This window comes from Rhinolophus sinicus, chromosome 7 (genome assembly GCF_057876585.1).
Source record: "Rhinolophus sinicus isolate RSI-liver-muscle chromosome 7, RSI-T2T, whole genome shotgun sequence".
Classification (NCBI taxonomy): Eukaryota; Metazoa; Chordata; class Mammalia; order Chiroptera; family Rhinolophidae; genus Rhinolophus; species Rhinolophus sinicus.
This window is the reverse complement of record NC_142507.1, coordinates 32,688,127-32,703,472: the sequence shown is the minus strand read 5'-3', so window position 1 is coordinate 32,703,472 and position 15,346 is coordinate 32,688,127. Positions and strand designations below refer to the sequence as shown.

The 15,346-nt window shown below is 40.0% G+C and overlaps 1 protein-coding gene across 1 annotated transcript in view; it reads left to right on the top strand.

The window, feature by feature from the left end:
• The window catches only part of ALG14 (ALG14 UDP-N-acetylglucosaminyltransferase subunit), a 119,506-nt gene extending 105,509 nt beyond the window's left edge, over positions 1–13,997 (top strand). Inside the window, exon 4 of the mRNA XM_019716850.3 lies at positions 13,582–13,997. Coding sequence (XP_019572409.1) covers positions 13,582–13,812 — 231 coding nt within the window. The 3' untranslated portion in view covers positions 13,813–13,997. The remainder of the gene's footprint in view (positions 1–13,581) is intronic.
• Positions 13,998–15,346: the final 1,349 nt, after the last annotated feature.

Below are 15,346 nucleotides of genomic sequence, written 5' to 3'. Positions count from 1 at the left end.
TAGTTTGCACCAGAATCACCGAGGAGCTTGTTTAAAATGCGTATTCCTGGGCCCTGGACCCAGAGATTCTGATTTAGGATCTACATTTTTTTTTTTTTTAAGTTTTGCCTTTCCCAGAATGTCATAGAGTTGGAATCCTAATAGTATGTAGCCTTTTTTTATTATTTTATTTTATTGGGGAATATTGGGGAACAGTGTGTTTCTCCAGGGTCCATCAGCTCCAAGTCGTTGTCCTTCAATCTAGTTGTGGAGGGCATAGCTCAGCTCCAAGTCCAGTCACTGTTTTCAATCTTTAGTTGCAGGGGGCACAGCCCACCATCCCATACTGGGAATTGAACCGGCAACCTTGTTATTGAGAGCTTGCACTCTAACCAGCTGAGCCATCTGGCTGCCCTTCTGGAAGCTCAGCAGCAGCTCATTGTCTTCAATCTAGTGGTGGAAGGCACAGCTCATTGGCCCATGTGGGAATCGAACCAGCAGCGCTGTTTTTCAGAGCTCGCGCTCTAACCAACTGAGCCATCAGGTCTCCCCAAGAGTACATTTTTGACAAGTACTCCTGAGTAAATGTGATGTGGAAGCCTGAGAAACACTAGCATAGAGTCACTTTGCTAGTTGCTAGTATAAAGGAGATCCTCTGAATGGAACTGGGATAAACTCATTGCTTCTCTCAGGTCCTATCAGTGTTCCTGTCTTTTGAGTTGTAATAGGAGGGCGTCATTAGTGCAGCCAAATATCTTTAACAAAACTCAGATAAGCTTGAAGGCAATAAAATCCTCAAAAAAATCACCCTGATTTTGACAAGCAGTATCTTCTGCTTCTCTGAGTCACTGATGGAGTCAGGCGCACCAAAGCTAGGATTCTGATGAATGTGTGATGAACAACTTTTAAATAGCCACGTGCACAAAGGGAAGCACATGTTCTTTGGAGAACTTTGGCAGCTTCGTCAAGGTGGAAGCCAAGCTTGGCTCCAGAGTTCCATATTCTTTAATCACAACAAGATACAAGTACTTAATGCATCTCAGTTTGTTGAATTCTATCTTCTTGCCTCTGTTTCTTTGTCTTTCTTTGAGAACATGGGTCTGTCTCTTACTCTTCTTATAAAGTATGTCCTTTATGTATCCTTTTGACTCAGAATTAAGGAATCAGATAATCCTCTATAAAAATTCTTAAGCTTTTTTTTGTACTGCAGAATTATCTGTGCATAAATTAAGGAAAGCTGCCAATTAGTTGTCAATTCAGCAATCAGAAACTATACATAAGTCCATGTAAAAAAATTAGAGCAGGATCACGTGGAAAAGACCACTTAATCTACTTACGAGGGCCTTGACAGTCAGAGTTATGTAATTGCTTTGAATTCAAGCCAGTTCTTCCTGTTTAGAAAGGATATTCTCATTTTTTTTAATGTTAACCATTTCCCCCATTTTATCTGCTGAAAAGTTTTTCTAATCCATCTTAGTCCAATGGCATGTTATATAGCCTGCCACTGATTTCTCTATTAAAGCTATAAAATATTAATAACAATTGCCAGAATTTCACCTCAGTTAAACTCTCCATGTCATATCTGCCCTGGAGCCTGCCTTGCCTTCAGCCAACTCCCAACTAATGCTGGATCTGGTTGCAGGTATAGGACAGCGCCAGACCAGGAATGGACAGCAGAGCCCCAGACTCATCTTCTAAAAGCTGGGTTTGAGTCTCAACTGTGTGAGCTTACATAGGTCACTTAATTTCTCTGTGCCTTCATCCCCTTGTCTAAAAAATGATAACAGTGTCCACCTAGAGGACTGTTTATTATAAGGTTTAAGTGAGGTGCTTATGCAAAATGCCACATTTGGCTTCTGTGCCTGGCAAGTAGTAGCTGCCCTGTAAATGTCAAGGTCTCTCCCTTCCTCCTCCAGCTAAGGGGAAAAGGTTGAACCACATGACTCTCAGAGGCTGCATCTAGCTCTGCAATCTGAGCCTCTGAGAGAGCCGCTGAGTACAGGGTGTGGGGAAAACAAAAGGGAAAAAAACCGGATTGCTAGGATTCAGAGACCTCCGTGAAAACATTTCAGAGGGTTGAAAATACAATGAAAACAATAAAAGACCAAAAAGGCAGGAAATCGTCACCTTGACCATTTGGTCCAGAGAACAGGAAAACTAAAAGATTCAATTTCGTCAGCTGAATGTAGAAGCAGCCAGGAAGGTTAGGAAAACAATGTGTGGTTAGCCTGACCATGATCTTTACTGATGATGCAAAGCTGCCATGGCTTACCCATTCAGACAAAAGAAAATTTAAGTTTTAATTATCTATGTCTTTTTTTTATGATGGAATATCGGGGCAAAGAAATGAAATGCCAACTCTGCGTGGCACCAACAACCTCTGAGCTCTTTTGCCTGCTCTGCACTTATCGGAGGACTAACCAAACCATATGGAGTCTGGGGTCTGTAGGGTCTTACTAACATGCACTGAAACTACAATTGGGTATCACTGAGTTGTGGAGGGGACATTGGAGCCTGATGTCTGTGTCTCCGCCCCCTACTTACCATCACTGTGGCTCAGGCCCAAATCAGAATGGTCACGAGAAAGTGGGAAGTCTGGTTTCCCACACACGGGCAAAATAGCCAGCTCTTGTTTTGAAATGAACATGATCAGGCTTATTTGTCACGTTATGGCCATTGACATGGAAGGCCATTTGGCCACTGGCTAAGCACGCTACAGAGGCTCAGCAGACCCAGAGCAGGGAAGCGAGAGAACCCTCCAGTCACCGCCGTTTGTGGACTCCCAGCAATCACTGCTCCCGGAAGTCAGGCTCCTTCTGTCCTTTTCTTACGTAAGTGTCATTTGGTGTGGGTCACGCAGGGCAAAAAAGATTAGACAATAGACACCAAAACAGTGGGTTGGGTTATTCTTATAAGGTACCCTCTGGAGGAGAGGTTAAATCATGCCAGGTTAGTGCCATGCCTGTGACAGAGTAAGGGACAAGCCTGGTGCCACCCAGTACTCTTAAGAGTTTGAAAAATGCCTCAAGTGTACTACTTCATGTTTGGAAAGATTATAATATTAATAGTAGCTACCATTTATTGAATTTTTACCATGGGCCAATGACTATGTTAAATGCTTTCCATATATTATTTAATCCCACAGCAACGCTATTAAGGAGACACTGATTTCCCCATGTTATATTTGTGTCTGGTTGGATTACCATTCCCCACTCCTGATGTTGTCTCCCTATCCCTGCAAGAAGGAGATATGTTAGCACCGGTTCTGCACCTGCCCCAGGACCGGCAGGACCAGTCTCCTCTTGCACTACATCTGTGCTGACATCGTTCACAAGAAGTTCAAACCCCCGCGACAAAGTTTCACCTGGACAGAACAGCTCTGTTCAATTACCAAGTTCCCATCCCCCCTAAGCTCCCAGACCATTTCATTGGCTCTCAGTGACCTAGTCCACAGAACAGACACCATCCTCTTTCCTGCCTCTGCTCTAAGTGACGGCCGGTTTACCTGAAACCCCTGCACATCATCAGGTATGTGCTCATGAGCCACCTCCTCCCAGCTCTGCTTTGACCTCCTCGTCTTCCTGCTCCCTTATTCTGCTTTATGTTCTATGTTCATATTGTTCTACATCTATTATGTTCAGGAATGTAAACTTTGTGAGCACAGGGACTTCCCACTTTTGTTCACTGATACATCCTTAATACCCAGCACAGTACCTGGCGTATTATCTTTGCTCAATAAATATTTCCTGAATCAATGAACCAGTTCATGACAGAGGAAACTGAGACATGGACTGGTTAGGTGATTTATCCTGGTAACCTTGCTGTCAAGCAGCCAGCCCAGCTCTGTGATTGCAAAGCCCTGGCCTATGAACCATGTTGTTTCCCCTTCTGATGGCTTATATGAATGCAACATGAGAAAGAGTCTTCTGGCTGAGCTGGAGTACTCAGTGTTGGGTGTCCGTACACGGAACTTACCAAATGGACAAGACCTGCAGGATCAAAGGGGAATGCTTTTGATTTGATTACATCAGGAACAGTTTTGGGGGGTTTTTTGCTTGGTTGTGTTTTTTTTTTTTAGTTGTCACCAAGCAAAATACAAGTAAGTGGCATTTGAGGAGCCAGCAGTAAATTCAGTATTTGTACAATATGCGTGCATTAGCCTGCATAAAAATAATTTATAACTTGCCTTTTTCATATGGCTTAAAGGAAGATGGAAGCTACGTCTGGGTAAAGAGCAGTAGGGAAATGGCTCGGTGACTGTGGCATGTTCATGCAGTGACACACCTGTGTAGAAACATGACATGGAAGTACTGATACAATTGGAAAAGTAGACCTCAAAAAGCTGTCTACACATTGATGACAACTCTGGAAATTCTCTGTGTGTTAGCAATAAAATTGTATGAGACCTTGAGGGTCATAAACAGTTGGTGATTGTAGTGTTTAAGATTTATTTGATTATTTCATATTGGGCTTGATATTTAGCTATTTCTATTTAATTGTTACTACTCAAATGATTAAATAGACATAAAAAAAAGAAGAAATACAGTGTACCGTATGTGAGCCAAGCACATACGTCAGCGCATCTGCGGCTCGTCCTTTTCCTTCCTGCTGTCCGCCTCCCCTGATGGCTGGCGTCCAGCACTGCCCTCCTCACACTTCCCCCAGCCTCCCGGTCCTGACTCTAACCGCTGCTGTTACGGACACCCTGCCCTCCACCTGCACTTTCTTCCTTACCCTTGGTTACCCTCAGATGCTTCTCCATTCAGTTTTCTGAGGCTTTCGTCCCACTACTGTCGCCCTCCTCTATTGAATGAGGCTTTTTGTGTACCCTTTCCATTCACTGCAGCCCTCACCGGGCTCTTTTTCCTGCATAGTCCTCATCCATATTTCACTTCGTCTGCTTCCGGCACTCACTGTCCAGTACTATTATCCCTGCCTGAGGAAATCCTATGACTGTTCCTTCTCTGACTCTGCATTTGCTGTTCTTAAAGTCTTTGTTCTTCCCATACCAGTTAGGGTTCTTGGTAAGAAACCATAAAAATCCACTCTGGCTGACTGAAACGGAGAAAGAATTTACTGAAAAGCTATTGACAGCTCTCAGAATTACTGGGAAAGCTAACAAAGTAGGGTTAGAAGACAGGGAAGGACAAGGTGGGAGCTGAGCAGCTAGAAACATGGCCAAAATTCCACAGCCACAGAACAGTTTGGGGACGCTGCTGCCACCACTACTGGACATTGAACACTGCAGCTGGCACCACTAGTACGGGATGGTGCCAGTGGCACCTTTGCCACTGAAGATTCTCCTTTTGCCTTGCTTCTCTGCATCGTAGCTCCTGGTCAGATCTAGACAGAATATTCTGGCCAAGTCCCTGGCCTAGTCACTAACCGCAAAGGGGACCTAGAAAGGAATATGTCACTTGTGCTGTGAGAGGTGGGCCCTGCCTGCTGCCACAACTCATGCAGTGGGACTCACTCAGATGGATTCCAGGCAGGAACAAAAAAGCGAAAGACCACATGGCCCATCCCCAATTCATGACAGTTGTTTTATTAAACTTTCTACAACTTCCTTAAGTCCTTGAAGCTGTTTCTTTTAACCTCTCAGCAAGAACTCTGGAACACAGTTCAATGCAAAATTGAAACCTTAGAGGTCAAAGATTTGTATACAAAGATGTTCATAATAGCATGATTTAGAATAGCAAAAAAAAAAGAGTCAGCCTACATTTCCAACAATAAGGAATAGTTAGATGAATTATGAGATACCTATGGGATTAAATATATGCAGTCATTAAAAATCATGAATTTTAAAAAACTTTTTACAACACACAAAAATGTAACTAAAAAGAACTTTATAATATTTATATATAAGTTCTCACAATTATGTACATGCATATATGGATATGTCTTCTGGTGAAATATAAATGTATATATATAAACACACTGGAAGAGAAGACACCAAAATGGTAACAGATTGATGGAAGGATTACTTTTTTCTTAATGCTTTTCTGGCGTTCTCACATTGAGCTGAAAAGTTAGTGATAAGAGTTAAAAGAAAATCCACTGAGGGCAAAGTTTTGTCCTTTGTCATGTTCTCAGAAAGCACATTTTTTCCAAATCAACCTTAAACTAAATACTCTGAATTCTTACATTTCTCTCCTAACGTTGAAAGAACTCACCCTGTTCTGTGTAATCGGTTCCTCCCTAACCACCCGTTTGCTCCCCCTGATCTTTACGTTCACATTCTATAAACCTTTTCCCAGCCCTGTTCAGCTCATCCAGCTCCTGCCTGAGCTCCTCTCCCCTACGTGTTCACTCATTCCTCCCCGTATTTCAGCTCAAAGATTCACTGAAATAGCCACCTTTGAGGTTTCCATTACTCCTCCCCAAATCTGAAGATTTCTCCACTTCTGTGTTTGCAGCTTTGTTGACTGCAAGAGACATTCTTGGTTGTTTCATCATCTTTTGCACACTTTGGAGCACAGGCTAAGTCAGAGTGCCTTGTGGCTTTCTTATTTCTCTAAAATAAAAAGGTGCATTCTTAAGCACCTTACTTGACTTTGCTCCCTGTTAAGCCTACAACCAAGCTCTTCTTCTTCCTGTGACTCCTGACTGTTCCTACACATCAGGGTTTGCTCTCTTCCTCATATCCCCTTTAACCTGTCTACATAGTGGAGCCAGTGTCCTGTAAACAGAAGTTCTGATCTTGACAGAACAAGTTACTCCACAGAGGCAACCTGCCCAGACCAGCTGTGCTTTGACAGTGGACTCCAGTTCTGCGTCTTCTTCCATGGGCCCAGCAGCTCAGTGGAGGCCCCCAACCTTCCCTGGGGCCTTGTTACTGCAGTTCCTGAACTCTCTCCAGCCTCCACCTCTATCTCCACTAGCGAGAACTTGTCCAATACTCTAGTCTTCAGGCCAGTGCCTCAGAGTTGGACTCTGCTTCTCTGCCCAGTCTCTTCAGGTTGCAGCCCTAATTGAACTCTCCGTCTGGCTTTCTGTCTCACCTTCACATGCTCTCTCTTGGCTTCCCCTCCACTTCATGGTCTCTGACCTTCAAACCAACCGAGGTCTTGGCCCATATTCTGTATGTAGGGTTCCTACTAGGTTAGGAGCTGAATTCAGATGACCTAAGTGAAATGTTTTTTCGTAAATGCCGATGTTACACTTTGGCCAACGGGACTTGAGCTGTGGTGACCCAATTCTATAGAACAACAACCGTCTTGGAACTGTTCTTGATCCTTGATCTGGCTCGTCTACCCTCATGACTTCATATTTATGTTAGCCCTGACCTGTTTTTTCTGTTTTCGAGACCCGTAACTTATATTATCTGTAGTACATCTCTTGGACTTCCTGCTCTCAGAAAAGTTGATTGATTGATTTTTAATCCACCCAATAGGCATCTATTGAACACCTACCAGTTGGCACTACAGGTGGTCAGTCAAAGACTAGTCAGAGAGTTAGACAAAATAAAGGGCTGTATCAGTTAAGGACGCTTTTATTGCTAGTGACAGAAACCCTGATTCAAACTGGTTTAAGCAAAAATGGAATGTATTCCCTCGCATACCTAACAAGTCCAGGATTAGATCTGGTTTCCTTCAGGCACAGCTGGATTCATGTATCTTAAATGCTGCCTTTGGGATCTGGCCTGTCTTCATCTCTCAGCTCTGTCCTTTTTTTTTTCTATGATGGCTTCATTCTCAAGCTCTCCACATGGTAGCAAGATGGATGTTAATAGTACCAGGCCCATGTCCTCCTAGATTCCGATACAGCAGAGAAAGTGCCATACTCTCAGCAGCCCCAACAAATGTCCCACTTCGTCTGTGGTTTCTGAATGGATTATGTGTTCCAATGACTTTTGCCCTGGAATAAATGACTTTTGCCCTGGAATTCGATGCTTTGACGGGTCACACTGGAGTCATATGTCCTCTACTTATAGTTGGGTATGGAGTCAACTCTATGCCAGCACTTAAGCTCAGAGTGAGGGATACAGTGGTTCCCCTGAGGAAAAGGCAAATTGATGTGGGATGGTAAAATAATTTTTAATACTAGGGGACTTAAATACATCATTGACAGCTATGGATAGATCATCCAAACAGAAAATAAATAACGAAATAGTAGCCCTAAATGACACATTAGATGAAATGGACATAATTGACATTTATAGAGCACTTCATCCTAAAACCTCAGACTATACATTCTTTTCTAGTGTACACGGAACATTCTCAAGGATAGACCATATATTGGGACATAAAATCAGTCTCAACAAATTTAAGAAGATTGAAATCATACCATGCATATTCTCTGATCACAAGGCTTTGAAATTGAATATCAACTGTAAAAAGAAAGCGGGGTAAAAACACAAATACATGGAGATTAAACAACATACTTTTAAAGAAAGACTGGGTCAAAGAAGAAATTAGAGGAGAGATAAAAAGATATATAGAAACAAATGACAATGAAAATACATCCTACCAAAATTTTGGGGATGCAGCGAAAGCAGTTTTAAGAGGGAAATTTATCTCATTACAGGCCTATCTCAAGAAACAAGAAAACTCCCAAATAAATAACCTCATGTTACACCTTAAAGAACTAGAAAAAGAAGAACAAGTAAAACCCAAGGTCAGCAGAAGAAAGGAAATAATAAAAATTAGAGCAGAACTAAAGGAAATAGAGAACAAAAAGACAATAGAAAAAATTAATGTGACAAAGAGCTGGTTCTTTGAAAAGATTAACAAATTGACAAACCCTTGGCTAGACTTACTAAGATAAAAAGAGAGAAGACACTGATTAACAAAATCAGAAACATAAAAGGGGAAGTTATCACGGACACCACAGAAATACAAAGGATCATCCAAGAATACTATGAAGGACTATATGCCACCAAATTCAACAACCTAGAAGAAATGGACAAGTTCTTAGAAACATATAGCCTTCCAAGGCTGAACCATGAAAAACTGGAAAATCTAAACAGACCAATCACCAGTAACGAAATTGAATCAGTCATCCAAAACCTTCCCAAAAGCAAAAGTCCGGGACCAGATGGTTTCACTAGTGAATTCTACCAAACCTTCAAAGAGGATCTAATACCAATTCTGCACAAACTCTTCCAAAAAATAGAAGAAGAGACAGTACTCCCTAACTCATTTTATGAGGCCAACATTACCCTGATACCAAAACCTGGTAAGGACAGCACAAAGAAAGAAAACTACAGACCAATATCTCTAATGAATACCGATGCAAAAATCCTAAATAAAATTCTAGCAAATAGAATACAACAATGCATTAAAAAGATTATTCATCACGACCAAGTGGGGTTCATCCCCGGGGCACAGGGTGGTTCAACATACGAAAATCCATCAATGTGATACATCACATAAACAAAATAAAGGACAAAAATCATATGATTATATCAATTGATGCAGAAAAAGCATTTGACAAGATACAACATCCATTTATGATTAAAACACTTAATAAAATGGGTATAGAAGGAAAATACCTTAACATAATAAATGCCATATATGACAAGCCCTCTGCTAATCTCATAATTAATGGAGAAAAACTGAAGCCCTTTGCTCTACGTTCAGGAACATGACAGGGATGTCCCCTATCACCTCTGCTTTTCAACATAGTGTTGGAAGTCCTTGCCAGAGCAATCAGGCAAGAGAAAGAAATAAAAGGCATCCAAATTGGGAATGAAGAAGTTAAATTATCACTCTTTGCAGATGACATGATGCTATATATAGAAAACCCTAAAGACTCCACCAAAAAGCTATTAGAAACAATCACCGAATACAGTAAAGTTGCCGGCTACAAAATCAACGCACAAAAGTCCATTGCCTTCCTATATACTAACAATGAAATCTCAGAAAAAGAAATACAAAAAAACAATTCCTTTTGCAATGGCAGCAAAAAGAATAAAACACCTAGGAATAAACTTAACCAAGGATGTGAAAGACCTATATGCTGAAAACTATAAGACATTTTTGAAAGAAATTGAAGAAGACACAAAGAAATGGAAAGACATTCCGTGCTCATGGATTGGAAGAATCAACATAGTTAAAATGGCCATATTACCCAAAGCAATATACAGATTCAATGCAATCCCCATCAAAATCCCAATGGCATATTTTAAAGAAATAGAACAAAAAATCATCAGATTTGTTTGGAACCACAAAAGACCCCGAATAGCCAAAGCAATCTTAAGAAAAAAGAACAATAATGGAGGTATCACACTTCCTGACTTTGGCTTGTACTACAGGGCTACAATAATCAAAACAGCATGGTATTGGCAGAAAAACAGAAACATAGACCAATGGAATAGAATTGAGAACCCAGAAATAAAACCACATAAATATGGACAGATAATTTTTGACAAAGAAGCTAAAACCATACAATGGAGCAAAGACAGCCTCTTCAATAAATGGTGCTGGGAGAATTGGATAGCCACGTGCAAAAGAATGAAACTGGACTGCTATTTGTCACCATGTACCAAAGTTAATTCAAAATGGATCAAAGACTTAAGCATAAGACCTGACACAATAAACTGCATAGAAGAAAACATAGGTACTAAACTGATAGACCTTGGGTTCAAAGAGCATTTTATGAACTTGACTCCAAAGGCAATGGAAGTAAAAGCTAAAATAAACGAATGGGACTATATGAAACTTAAAAGCTTCTGCACAGCAAAAGAAACCATTGACAAAATAAAGAGGCCACCAACTGAATGGGAGAAGATTTTTGCAAACAGTGCCTCCGATAAGGGGCTAGTATCCAGAATATACAAGGAACTCATGCAACTCAACGACAAAAAAACAAACAACCCAATTGAAAAATGGGCAGAGGACTTGAAGAGACATTTCTCCAAAGAGGACATACAAATGGCAAATAGACATATGAAAAAATGCTCAACATCACTAATCATCAGAGAAATGCAAATCAAAACCACAATGAGATATCACCTCACCCCAGTCAGAATGGCTATCATCAACAAGACAAATAGTAACAAATGTTGGAGAGGCTGTGGAGAAAAAGGAACCCTCATATACTGTTGGTGGGAATGCAGACTGGTGCAGCCGTTATGGAAGGCAGTGTGGAGGTTCCTCAAAAAATTACGAATAGAATTGCCATATGACCCAGCAATCCCTCTCCTGGGTATCTACCCAAAAAATCTGAAAACATTTATCCATAAAGACACGTGTGCTCCAATGTTCATTGCAGCTTTGTTTGCGGTGGCCAAGACATGGAAACAACCAAAATGTCCTTCGATAGATGAATGGATAAAGAAGTTGTGGTATATATACACAATGGAATACTATTCGGCGGTAAGAAAAGATGATATAGGAACATTTGTGACAACATGGATGGATCTTGAGAGAGTAATGCTGAGCGAAACAAGTCAGACAGAAAAGGCAGAGAACCATGTGATTTCACTGATATGTGGTATATAAACCAAAAACAACAAAAAAACAAGACAAACAAATGAGAAACAGAAACTTATAGACACAGATAATAGTTTAGTGGTTGCCAGAGGGTAAGGGGGGCGGGGGTTGGGGGGTGGGAGATGAGGGTAAGGGAGATCGAATATATGGTGATGGAAGGAGAACTGACTCTGGGTGGTGAACACACAATGGGATTTATAGATGATGTAATACAGAATTGTACACCTGAAATCTATGTAATTTTACTAACAATTGTCACCCCAATAAATTTAATAAAATAAAATTAAAAAAATAATAATAATTTTTAAAAAACTGTCAGTTACAGCCATGATGTTTATGATAAGAGTGTGTGATAGAGTTACAAACAGGGTTGAGTCTGGCAAAGGGAGCATTTGACTCCATGTACAACAGGGAAAAAGGCTTCTCTTCTCTCTCGCTCCTTTCACTACTTCCTTTCCTTCCTTTTCCTTTTCAGCATAATTTAATGAGTGACTATTTTGTTCCAGGTACAGAGTATAGATTGTCCTAGAGGTTTACTCTGCCCATAAGGAGCTTACAAAGTAGTGAAGAAGAAAGATAGTAAGGGCAATACACCCACATTTATTGAGAATTTTTATTTTAAGAAATAGAAATATGCCCAGAAATAATTCCTTGCTTATATGGTCACTTAATCTATGACAAAGGAGGCAAGGATATACAATGAGGTAAAGACAGTCTCTTCAGTAAGTGGTGTTAGGAAAACTGGATAGATACATGAAAAAAAAACAAAAAACAAGTAATTGGACCACTTTTTTATACCATATACAAAAATAAAATGGATTAAAGACTTAAATGTAAGACCTGAAACCACAAAACTCCTAGAAGAAAACGTAGGCAATAAACTCTGACATCACTCTTAGCAGCTTTTTTTTCCTGGATATGTGTCCTCGGGTGAAGATAACAAAACAATTTTTTGAATAGTGAAGGAAACCATCAACAAAACAAAAAACCAGCCTACTGAATGGGAGAAGATGTTTGGCAGTGATGCATCCAATAAGGGGTTCATATCCAAAATATATAAGGAACTTATACAACACCAAAAAAAAAAAAAAATCCAATTGAAAAATGGGCAGAGGACCTAAACAAGCATTTCTCCAAGGAGGAAATATAGATGGTCAACAAACACATGAAAAGATGCCCAACATCATTAACCATCAGGGAAATGCAAATTAAAACCACAATGAGATATCACCTCATACCTGTCAGAATGGCTGTTATCAATAAATCAACAAATAACAATTGCTGGTGAGCATGCACTGTTGGTGGGAATGTAAATTAAGGCAGCCACTATGGAAAACAGTATGGAGTTTCCTCAAAAAATTAAAAATAGATCTGCCATACAATCCAGGAATTGCACTTCTTGGTATTTATCCAAAGAAAACAAAAACAGTAATTCAAAAAGATATATGCACCCTATGTTCATTGCAGCATTACTAGTGATAGCCAATCTATGGAACTAGTCTAGATGTCCATCAGTAGATGAATGGATAAAGAGGTTGTGGTACATATATTCAATAGAATATTATTCAGCAATGAAAAAGAATACATCTTGGCATTTGCAGCCACATGGATGGACTTTGAGGGCATTATGCCGAGTAAAATAAGTCAGAGAAAGACTAATTCCATATAATTTCACTTATATGTGGAATTTAAAAAAAAAAACAAAAAAACAAAACAGACCTATAGATAACAGAGAACAAGTTGATGGTTGCTACAGGCAGAGAGGGGTGGGGGGATGGGAATAAAAATCAGCAAGAACAAGTTGGTACCTGAGAAGACAATCATAGCTGATTTTATCCGTTTTCTATATATTTGTGTGACATTTAAGATCCACAAAGCAGTCAGAGAAGAGCAACACACACCTGTCTAGTGAAAGCTGGCTGAGCACGAGGCACTGTACTGACACCTTCTGTAGCACAGGGCAGGCTGCCCAGGCCCACAGGAGTTAAGTGGTTTGCCCCAGTCACAGAGTTGGGGAGCAGGAGAGCCAACAACATGGGGAATAATTCAAGACTTAGAACAAAAAGACAAAAAACAAAATCCCCTCTAAGATGTGACTGTTTTTAGTGCCAGATGCCTCATTTATTCTGTATTTTAATTTGACCTTCAACTTTCTTTTTTTTTTAAGGTGTTGTGTAACGGACCAGGAACATGTGTTCCTATCTGTGTATCTGCCCTTCTCCTTGGGATACTAGGAATAAAGAAAGTGATCATTGTCTACGTGGAAAGCATCTGCCGAGTAGAACATTTATCCCTGTCCGGAAAGATTCTCTTTCACCTCTCCGATTACTTCATTGTTCAGTGGCCGACTCTTAAGGAGAAATATCCCAAATCTGTGTACCTTGGGCGAATTGTTTAATGAATGACAATTTACTTCTTTAGAATTCTGCAGTTAACAATATTTATTGTAAGTGGGGAGAAAAACCACGTTTCTTGTAAAGGCTTCTCAAAGTACTGAGAATTGTTGGTAGTCAAGAATAAAACGTGTAAATAACCCAGTGAAATAACTTATAAAGCAAACATCAATAAAACATGAAGTATTTATGCCTCTGTGCACCAAATTTATATATAAAAGTATCTATCACTGCCTGCAAGTTAACTTCTGACTTGGTTTAGGTATATTTTTCTAGAACTAAATACAGGATCTGTATGATTAGTAAAATTTCCTGGTTTTTTTATTTTTGTTTTTTTTTTGTGGTTTTTTTTGGTATTCTGCAATGTAAAAAAAAAAGAGAAAGGTGTTTCTTAGTTTTTGTTCTAATACCACAGACTTTATTTCCTATATGGAAGCAGCGAAGTCTCTAGTGAGTCCTTTCAGCATAAAGGAAACAGTTATATTAAATTGGCTTCATGACAATTTACACTCCACATGCTTCCAAAATTTTGAGCATAAACCAGTGTCTTTTTTAATTCTTCAATTTTGCTTTGTGAGTAGTTGGACTTAATCTAGACTGTCTTTTTAAATCTCTTGTTTAATTGTTAAAAGGTGACCATTGCCATATTAATAACATGATTCTCTTTATCAGGTGTCAAACTCTAAAAACAAGTTTGAGACATTTAGGCTTGGTAGAGCATATATTTACTAAACCTTTTACTAAGTACTTGCTGTATGCCAGGTATCCTTCTAAGCACTTTTCAAATATTTACTCATTTAATCCTAATAAGAACTCGTTGAATTAGGGACTGTTTTTATCCCCATTTTACAGATGCCTTGTCCAAGATTACATAACTAGTACACTTACTAGTAAGTGTACTGAAAACCAGGATTCAAGCTCAGGCAGCCTAGCGTGAGAGGAAAGCCAGTTTCGTGGGCATGTGGCCTGTGCAGTCCCGTAGGGACCCACACTTAGGAGAACCCTACACTTTGTTTAATATTCTGCTGTCACTCTCTTGAATTTCTTAGCATATTTTGAAGCAGGGACCTCACACATCATGTAGCTGGTCCTGCTTGAGCACCTGTGCTCCTAACGATGCCATGGCAACTGCAACAGAAGGACAACACCTAGTGCAGGACCTGGCCCAGGTAGCTCCTCAGTAAACAGGAGTCCATGCTCCTCCCTCGAAGCTCTGCTCCTTTAACAAGGCAACAAACAAGGAAAAGACCTCTTGCAGGATTTGAATTTTTAATTTTCTCCTCTTAAATCTTTTTTATAAGTATGATATTAAATCTAATAAGGAAATGGGAAAAGGTTAATGAAGAGATTGATTTTTAATGAAAAGAGCCATGGTCAGGCAAGATGATGTAATATTAAAATGCTGAGGCTGATCTAGCCTTTCTTGTTCTTTTAGAAATCTTCTCTGCATAAAGTAGGCACATCTGTCAGCAGGACATTGTCTTAGGTTTTTGGTTGGAGGAACACATGGCAGAAAACTCTCAGAATAGTGAAAGCACT